Below are 10,248 nucleotides of genomic sequence, written 5' to 3' on the forward strand. Positions count from 1 at the left end.
TAATATAGCTCAAAGCCTTTAAAAAGTTATTATATGCTAAAACATTTTACAATTTTTTTTGTTGAATATTGAATATCTTTTCTTTTTGTATCCTTTTAGATATAGTTTGTCAATTTTTTATGTATATTTGTTAGTAATTCATTTTTTTAGAGGATAAGTAATTCATTTGGTTAACATGTAAAATGAACTAAAATATGTCTATTCGTGGTACATTTTGAATTTAGTCTTAATACTACAAGATCTGTCAACAAAATTTTCAAATGTCAAATATGAATTTTATGTTTGGTTATGTTGTGGTGATTTATACTTAATTTGTCCCAAATTGAGCTCGGCTTAGCTCCAACCTTCAAAGAAGCTTACAGTTCAGGCTTTTCAAACCGAACTAAACGATAAACAAGTCAAGCCTAGTACAATTCGGACTCTACTCGTACGATAAACACCATTGCTCACGTCGTACCCATCCAAAAACTTATTGGTCTTTGAATTGCTTATTTTAAGCCTTTCTCTTCTCCTTTTTCTTTCTGCCCTGCTAGTTTTGTTAGTTAAATACTTATCTTAACTGAAAGGCAACCAATTTTTTTCCTACAATCTTTAGGATTAATAGTCAAGAATGTTTTTAAACAGTTCTGCAAGAATGATTAAGTGGGTGCGTTTACTGTCAAGACTTCCTAATCAAAGAATGTCATATCAAAAAGTGTTCCCGGATCCATGGTTGAAGGTCCATGATTTCCAACGGTCCAACTTCTCTCTCACCCCAGGTATAATAAAAAAAAATAAATAGCCAATCTATGCACAGAATAACAAAGCCATACAAGCCAATACAGAGCTGTTACCGCCTCCGATCACCACCATTCCATCGACGGTTAACACCACCACCACCACTACTACCGCGCCAACTCTGGTGCCTACTAAGCCTATCAGGAGGTCCATAACCCCTTTCCCTTTGCTCTGGGTAACTCCACCCATGCCCGTGATGGTGCTCGGGTGGATACCTCATTGGGCCAGGACTATTCTCTGGATTCCGTAATTCGTATCCTTTTTGACCACCCGTGCAATAACTGTTGTTCTCCCATGTGGGGTCTGGTTGCCCGCCCGTCATGATTGGTGTATTATATACATTTTGAGTTACATGATTATTGAAAGGCAAATTGTGAGACAAACCATGCCTAGCTTTTACCATTTCCGTGTTACTACTATCTTCATGAAGCGGATACTGCTCTGGCTGTGGATGTGAATGTATTCGTGGCCGTGTTTGGCGCGTATACGAGGGGATAATAGAAGAATTCATGGTTGGTGGGTTTTGGGCCGGGTTAGGGGCATAGAATGTCAGATGATTCTCGGGGATGAGAGACGGTGAGTGAGTAACTGGACCTAAGATTTGAGTTTGAGAAGAACGGTACTGTGGCAATGATGGGACTACAGCAGGTGCCGTTGATGCAAACTGTGGCTGCAAGGTACAACCATTCTGAGGCCTATCTGAAGTAATAACAGCAGTTGTAACTACAGCACTATCCTGGACTGCCATAGTATGCCGTGTAAATGGATTCTTTGCAGCCTGTGTTGTTGTCCATCCACTCTGCAAATTTGTGTAAAACATACCATTTTAGAATGTCATTATCGAATCAAAATTCTAAATAAGTATGTGCAAAATTTGGGAAGACTACACATTTAATGGTCAACTCCCTTTAACTGTCAAACTGAAGAAAACACACTTATTATCAACATTATAGCCAATTCCAAGAGATTTATACTGACAGATATTTTGTTTCCCAATCCTTTTTGATAGGAAGGGGGCTATTTGGGCTGATGGGACAGCTGACGTTAAGAATGCACAGTTGGGATTTTGCTGTCATCGTGAAAATATGAAATTTCACATCATCTACGCTACCAACTCAAAAGTCCTAGACAACATCGCCCTGAATTTATTTTTAAAATAATATAATTGAGAGAATGACTATATAGCTAATTGGAGTATCAAATATCAATGAAATCTACAAGACATTTTCGTAAAGGCACTGGATGTGAAGTCTACTTTATTGAGCATATTCGTTATTTCACATTTATATTTTGAGCAATTATATGTTTACCCTTCCTCTGGAATTTTTCAGTAAAAAATGGAAAAAAGAAAAGAAAAGTGAAAACTACTATTTCCTAATTTGAGGAAAAAGAATGAGATAAGCTTGGTCGTTTTTGACTAATTTCCTAAGCATTAAAAGAGCATTGCTAAGGTGAAGGCAGATGGGTCAATTAGTTCGCAACAAGTTGGAAATGACAGTTTTTGAGGAGGAATGATGCCCAGGCCAAGTTTACCAACAAAGATTTGCCAAAATTCATTATAAGAAATGTGAGAGTTTTGCGATATGAATACATTTTCACGCACCGGCCCAGGATTGGTGGAAGGTGTTGGAGAGGGAAGTGAAACTTCAAATCTGCTCGGTGGGGTCGGAGATGGAAGAGAGACTTCAACATTTCTTGTAGGGGTAGGTGAAGGAAGAGAAACTTCAACTTTCACTTCCTCAGACTTCCCAGAAGCTTGCCCATTCAACAATGCTTCCCCTCCACTTGACTTGAGCAAGTCGAGAAGTTTCACAGTATCCTCACTTGACAGCCCGCTTGCTTGACCAGAAGTCAAAGCAAAAACCAAATCCGGGTTTTTGAGCAAAACTGCAAGGAGCTCGAGATCAGGCTCAGCCTGTGATGAGGTGGAGTGGTCAGCTGAAGAATCATTTAGATTTTCAGGTACATGATCAGCACCATCAGAGTCAGGCAGCTGATCGATGGGTATTTCAGGAGTCAAGGTGTCATCGTAGTCTATCTCAATATCCCATGGCTCCTTGGGGTTCGGTGGGACCTCATGAAGCATTCGGTAAATCGTTTCCTTTTCCCGGTGAATTCGGTTCCTCTGACCCTCCAGTTCCTTGCTACTTTCTCCAGCGCCAACTTCTGCTATAAGTTGAATTTCTGCAGTAGTGGACAAAAGAACAGAACAAAAACTAATTTCCATGAGTAATTCGTTAGGCATTAAATTATAAACACAAAAACGAGAATTTGCATATTGTCCAACCATAAAGACAAGCAATCAACCAAAAAAAATTTGACAGTACAACAGAAGTCCAGAACCGTAAAAATCATCTTATATCGCAAGGGAAAATAGCAGAGGAAGCAAAATGCATTGTTTTATGAGATCATTGCGTAAATAACACTTGTTGACTTTTCTTATCGTGTTGAGAGTGTTATTCTATATCTAGATTTTCTTTTACTCATTGTTTCGCTTCAGATTTGCTGCAGTCGGCTATTAAATTATATTATTAATTTATCAAATCCTTACTGTCAAAACTATTAAAATCTTCATATATAAATATCATTTCCATCCTACAGTAGAATCCTTCTCTGAATATCATAAACCACACTTGACCTGCAGAGCTTTTACGCCTAACCTCCATCAATGAATTTTGCCAAGCTAGCACAATATACAAGAAACTCGAGTCTATGGCCATATTGAGCGTATGTCATCAGTGCAAGTTACATGAATTTCTCGATAGAAACACATTGAGTGAATCCTCAACCCACAAAAGTTGGCTTCTCAGAGGATCTACGTGACTATTCCTCAATAAAAAGAAGGGTCAGATCTCATTTACGGTAACGTTATTTTTATCACAGGGAACGAATTTCATTTTACCTGCCAAAAGACCCTCTATAATATTGAAACCCCTTTATATACGTTAGCAGACCACCAGTAAGCTCATCACTAGATTACAGAACATAGACATATACATTGTTATTGCTTGTTTAGAGTATAACAGAATATAGCTGAGAGCCTCCGAGGCCATAAACAAACATTTGCCAATCTAGCTACAGTAACTTTCCCAATCACCAGTACCAAAGACGTGAACAAGGGGCATCAGCTACTGCAAGAAAATGGCAGGATGTTTCGGAAATGGAAGCATTTCAGAATCGAGAAACCTCAATTCCTAGTCGGGATTGAACTTACTGAATCAAAACATTTTGGCAACTAGGAATTGATCCCAACTATTTCCGTGCTTTACATGATATCATCGTACCATCAACAAAAATGCAAGTTTTGGCAAACAGGAGAAGTTCCCCTCTTAAAATAAAGAGGAAATAACATTACAGCTCCAGCATTTATACAACGATATGCGCTGTCAACCTTTGAAATGAGAGCAATCTTGACAATTTCACCTGCCCCTAAATTTCTCTCTTGTTATATAAACAAGGAAACATTCAAACTGTTGTAGTTCCGAAATTTCATAGGCGTAGCATTGCCACCAGTGATTTATACGTCAACCAATATTACAAACATATATAAAAGTTAGAGATATCTTAATTTTATACTTCCTTTGTCTATTTATAATTGTATCATATTAATTTGGCAAATTTGCCTATGCACAACTTTGACCATCAATATCTTCAATTATATATTATTAAAAATTATAAGAACAATAACATTTTTAAAATATAATTAAGATTAAACCAACAACAATTTAAATAATTACATTTATCTTTATATGTTAGTTTTTAAATATGATCAAAGTTAATACTCAATTAATGTAAAAGGTCCATGTAATGCATCTATTAAAATACGGAGAAAGTAACTAACAAGAAGGAAAAACAGAAACTTCTGAACCAATCACTGAGAATTTGACATTACATGCACCTGAGATCAATGATTCGACCCCACTGTCAATATTAGCATCTTTAGCTTACGCATTTTGGAAGATCACTTTTTGTAACTGTGAACGTATAATGATCTCTAGATTTTAAGATCACACTCATAACTCATTTTATGTCTAGTTAATCAAGTCATTAAGAGCTCTGAACACCCCGGCACAAAACCATCTGCATATTTGATATCTACAATGATTATTCTTTTTCTAATCCTCGGCCATGTTTTTGAGAGTTTCATACTACTTGAAAATTAAATCCAAGCCAATGATTCACCTCACAATGTCTCATAAAAACAATATGTTGAATGTAATTTTATTTTGCAGGAGGAAGTACAACGATGAAGTACAGGCAAGTTATCAAGAATAATGTTCATCATTGATGGTGACCTACTGAACTTCTATACGATCCACTAAGGAAGCCCTTAAAACAGTAAGCACTCCAGAAAAAGTTTTCCTTGCAAGTTCAATCCAAAATTGAGGGGGCATTATTACCCATCAATATGATTTGTGGGATTCTTTTTGTTGAACCAAATTATATGTACTTTCTTTGTCTGTGAAATAAAAAGCTATGCCAATTATTTTCTTGTTATATCATTACTTGGAACATTGAAGATTTTACAAGTTTCAACGATGCTTCGTAAGACACATCAGCTAATAATGTTTTAATACAATTACACTTGATGCAAACTTTGAAACAAAAGTTGTCAAACTAGATCCTCCTCAGCGACCAAAGTTGAGAAATTCTTTTAATAACATATAGTATCTACACTGGTTGCTTGAGAACCCTTGCATGTACCTCACATCAAGTGTTAGTACATCTTCCATCAATTACCAACGCAATGTTAGAAATAAACCGAGGAAGTATGAGGTTTTCGGGAGTTATACCATTCTACAATTCCATGAAATCATATGATTTAGAAGAAGAAATTTTTGTCACTAATTCTTTGCCCAGATAGACTACATTTCGTTCCAAATTGCTGTACAATATTTTACTATTCAACGACATATGTAATATAGAACCACAAAGCTAAAGTCAAGGAAAAAATGTACTGTACCACAAATGGACTTTGATCTTTGATTTTATAGCATCAAAGGAGAAACTAATTCCAGAACAGGTGTTTCTCGTCTGAAAGAGTTTCCTCGATGACCATAATAATTATTTCCTTTATTTGAAAAAATTCTTAAAACAGTTACTCCCCATTGGTGAATGCCCTTCACGAGCAATAATTTGAAAAGCAGTAAAGAAATCCAACAAGAGCTTGAAAAAACTGTACCTGGGGGTGCCCGCCAAGGGATTTGAACCCTCCGGCACTTTTCCAGCAAAGTTTCCTTCTGGTCAAAGGTTGGCTTATGATCAGAAGGACATTCCACCTGTTTAGTACTACTCTTTGGAGGAAGCAACCTTGCTTTTTTCTGCGCTTCAAGCTTAGGTCGAAGATAAGCTTCTGATGCTGAAAGCAAATCATTAGTGAGTAAAGAAGGTTTATTTGGACCTTCAGTTTTTCTCTTGTTGCTCTGCATAAATTGCGCACGCATTTTTGCCTTTTGGATTTCATCAGCAGTTATAGGACGCCTTTGGTTGGCAAGCACTGCTTTTACAGGCTGGCTCTTACTACCTGCTTTTTGACCTGGTTGTTCAACAAGCTGAACCTTTCTGCGTTCTTTATTATCTATGAAAAGCTAAGGAATGTGAAGATTTCTAGATAGCACATGCTCAACTCGAAATGCTACTTAAAAATAGCTCCAATTAAAATAAATCAGCAAAGAAGTTCAATGGCCATTTCACACAGTTTACTTATAGCTTCGTGCTTCAAAAGAATGCTAGGAAATAATAACAAATTCTGAAGGATACGAGCAGTTGACGTCCCTAAGATGAGCTTCTTATTAGTATCATCTGACGAGGCTGTAAGCAGCTTCACCGCTTCTAGAGTTTCCACTTTCCTGACAACCATCATAAGTTAGTTTCATTAATCCAAAAGTTGGCGCATCAAGTGGAGATCTAGTGCATGCACAATACGTAATTACCTGGTATCGTCTGGACCAACATAGGAGAGAGCTAGTATGTCCTGCAAAACAAGAATAAGCCACAAAGCCATCAGAAAAGCACAGGCAACCTTCCAAGCAAGTAATGATACTTAAGTACATTATACTTACATGATCATCAACGGAAGATTGCCATGAACCATCTCCAACAAGTTCACCAAGCCTGAACATATTTCATGTTCCACATTAAAGAAGGCAAAAGGCAATTAAAAAACTAACATTTACAAGGTAATGCAGGGAAACATGCCTCCCAGACAGGTCTATATCTGGCTGGGAACCACCAGCTGTTCTAACGCCATTAGGTTTCTTCAAAGCTTGACTTTTGGCAAACATTCTGCTCCACTTTGACAAGAGAACTCTTGCCCTATTTGAGATGTCTGATATTCAAGTCAGATTAATAAGAATTAATAACAGAAGGATGTGAAAAAAATCAAAGATATAAAAGTACAAAAGGAAAATAAATAGAGCAGAATTCTACTGAAGATACAGAATCTAAGAAAAAGGTACAAAACAATAATACATGTACATTTTGAAGGTAACGAAACAAACTCGCTTCTTTCTTCTATTCAGTATATAAAAAGTTTCCACTTCGAATTTTTTTCAAAGAGAATATAGCTGCTGATAAACATATGAAATTGTTGAGAAAAGAAATATTCCATAAACACTAGAGGCACGTGCAGTTTTTTCCTAAGATACACCAACAAAAAAAGAACACTACCCAAAACCCTGATACCCAGCCTTGTTACCAAAGTCTATGCTACAAAGACTAGCTTTACCCCATTTGACCCAAAATACTTGAAATTGAAAATTCAAAACCGCCATCAAGGCCAACCATCAAAATTGCACCACTGAGAGTGATTACCAAATTACCATGATAACTACATGATGATTCCAGCTATACTGTCATGGATACACAAACATATTGCCTCTGGAATCTATAATTCTTATAGATGCAGCATGAGCAGAAAGCAAGGACACACCTGGTAGTCGGTAGAACCGCAATTTGTTGACACCTTGAAGTACGGCCGACATGTGAGCAGGAACGGCTTTATTCAAGGGTAAATGACAAAGAACCTACATGATATCCAAACATCATAGCCCATTAGCTTAACCTCTCACAAGAAACCAAACAAGTCTGCAACAACATATGTTAAACCTTGAGAACAGCAGAAACAACACTTGTTTGTTCCTCGCTAGCAGCTTGACTCAACCAAGTAGCTAGAATCATGACACCGCCTTTCATCAAAAACCTACACCCGTACAGAAGAGCAGCTGAGTCACCACAGAACCATGAAACTTCAGATTCAAATACAAATCTCATCATTTGATGGACAATTACCAGCCTAAGATTAAAGGATTTTCTATCTGCAAAATCCAATCCATCAGTTTCACCTGACCAGAAAAAGTTTCTTCTTTACACATAGAGCTGAAAATATTTTCAACAAAATGTCTTTCAGACTCGCCTAATCCTGGCAAGACTTCATCCTGGTTTGAACAAGAAGGTACTTCCTCAGCATTAGAGGGACCAATCGAGCTCAACGGAGTAGGATCTATGGGATGCATAAGGTCAGCATCCGCAGAAACACCATCTTGTATTTCCTTAGTCGCACTTGTCCTAATGGCTTTTTCTCTAGACAATCGAACTATTCTCCTCACCCTGGAACGCTGACCGGCAAAATACTCCCTCACCTATAAATGTAACGAGAAACACCAATCACAATTCGCAAGTCAGCTCAAAGTACACATGGTATCATATCAAGAAGGCAATGCACGTAATGCTAAATTCAGTCCAGTAATTAACAAGACACACTTCATACCTGTGTGACTGTTAGACCAAAAAGCGCCCCAATCTCCCTCAGTTCCTTTTTGCTGATAGCATCTTTTATAGAAAAAACTGCTTGCATGTATTTTAAAGCTTTCGGATTCAACAGATCTCTAGGCCTTTTTCCTATCAATTATATTTTAAAACAGATTAAAATTATACAAATAAAATTTCATACACAAAGCAAAACTCCTACAGAAAAAATGATGATTAAATGTCACAAGAAAGATGATTTAATGTTACAATTCATATATAAACAACTCTTACAATAACAACAGCTCAAAAAATGCAAGAAATCAACAAAAATCGAAATTCAATAAATCATCAAAACTTACCAATATTTATAGATAGTGCACCAGCTGCCTGCAAACAGGAGACATTGACACAAATTTAGCAAATGATCAAGAAAAGTTACAATGGACCACAATGAATGCATCCTACTCAAAATTCTAGGGTTCTAAAATATCCCCTAATATAAAGAATATAATTCAATTGAAAATCGAACTTAGGAGAGAGAGAGAACCATTTCTTGAGAGAGGGGATTAACGCCGGTGAGTTTGCATTGAGTAACGACGATGTTGCGGAGTTGATCGATCTGGTTATGGAAAAGGTGCTTTTGTAAGTCCATACCTTTCTGAAACGACTCCATTGAATTTCCGATGTCGATTTCTGAAGGATAGTCCTTCAAAACCTCCATGATTAATCAGCTTCGAGAAGTAGAAAAGGGGAATTAGAGTTTAGATTTTGCTAGGAGTTTGATTTTGATAAGATTGGATCAATTACAGACATCGGCTTTTTGGGGATGAAAAATTAGGGTTTGCTGGCTTGTGTGTTAGGGCAGTGCATTTCTCTCTCTTCAACAGGTTGAATGTACACGAAAAAACGATCACTACTACGGGAGGGTGTTGCTAGGGAGAAAGGATTAGGTATGGTGCACGAAACTCGCATGTGCACGAAATTAACTGACCTGATACATTGTAGAAAACTAATCCGATTTGAATAAATTGCACTCAATAACGATGCCATGCTCTATTAAATATCAACTAATACTGACTCTCATTTTTAAATAAGTGTAACACTTATATTTTAAAAAAAATTGTCATAATAAATGATGCCATGCTCTATTAAATATCAACTAATACTGACTCTCATTTTTAAATAAGTGTAACACTTATATTTAAAAAAAAATTGTCATAATAAATGCAACCAAACTAGATATAAAAAGTCTTTTTTGTTTTTGTTACAAACTTGTCATTACTTCCTTTCAAATAAAAATATTGTCATTACTAATTTTATATACTATCTAATTAGACACTCATCTAGTGGCTTAATCCTTATTATTCTAATCTCACTCTCTCTTTCTTACCCCTCAATTGTCCTCTCCAATCACCCACTACCCACATTCCAAGTTCCACCCTCCACCCCACAAGTACTTACCATCCACCCAAACTACCACCCTCTCTCTCTCTCTCTTGAATCCTTCTTCATCGCCCTCGCTCTCTCCCTTTTTTCTTTCTCTTCTTAGAGCTAAACCATTGACCATAAGCGACCATTGAATTAACCGAATACCACCGACGATTGGCGGTTGAATACTGCCCCTCTCAAGATCTCGAAGAGTTACTATTGCGGGCCACTCCCTCTCCTTTTCTCTCTTACGATCTCGACGGCATGCGATAAATCTAGAACTTCTTGGATCTT

At 37.0% G+C, this 10,248-nt stretch overlaps 1 protein-coding gene across 3 annotated transcripts; it reads right to left on the minus strand.

The window, feature by feature from the left end:
* Positions 1 to 638: 638 nt before the first annotated feature.
* On the minus strand, positions 639 to 9,504 carry LOC104898937 (homeobox protein LUMINIDEPENDENS). 3 transcript variants are annotated; one of them, XM_019250827.2, is made up of 13 exons: positions 9,074 to 9,502; positions 8,886 to 8,913; positions 8,546 to 8,676; positions 8,068 to 8,417; positions 7,885 to 7,978; positions 7,709 to 7,802; positions 6,976 to 7,105; positions 6,840 to 6,891; positions 6,711 to 6,751; positions 6,538 to 6,626; positions 5,960 to 6,355; positions 2,369 to 2,961; positions 639 to 1,576 (listed from the first exon to the last, which is right to left on the minus strand). In XM_019250827.2, the coding sequence occupies exons 1-13, from the start codon at positions 9,245 to 9,247 to the stop codon at positions 830 to 832; spliced, it is 2,919 nt and encodes a 972-aa protein (XP_019106372.1). In that variant the 5' UTR covers positions 9,248 to 9,502; the 3' UTR covers positions 639 to 829. The 3 variants fall into 3 exon arrangements, with proteins under 3 accessions (XP_019106372.1, XP_010684373.1, XP_048490090.1); XM_010686071.3 differs by having other exon boundaries at positions 2,381 to 2,961; positions 9,074 to 9,501; XM_048634133.2 differs by lacking the exon at positions 6,840 to 6,891 and having other exon boundaries at positions 6,948 to 7,105; positions 9,074 to 9,504.
* Between the last annotated feature and the right edge of the window lie 744 nt (positions 9,505 to 10,248).

The sequence above is a fragment of the Beta vulgaris genome, chromosome 7 (genome assembly GCF_026745355.1).
Source record: "Beta vulgaris subsp. vulgaris cultivar EL10 chromosome 7, EL10.2, whole genome shotgun sequence".
Classification (NCBI taxonomy): Eukaryota; Viridiplantae; Streptophyta; class Magnoliopsida; order Caryophyllales; family Amaranthaceae; genus Beta; species Beta vulgaris.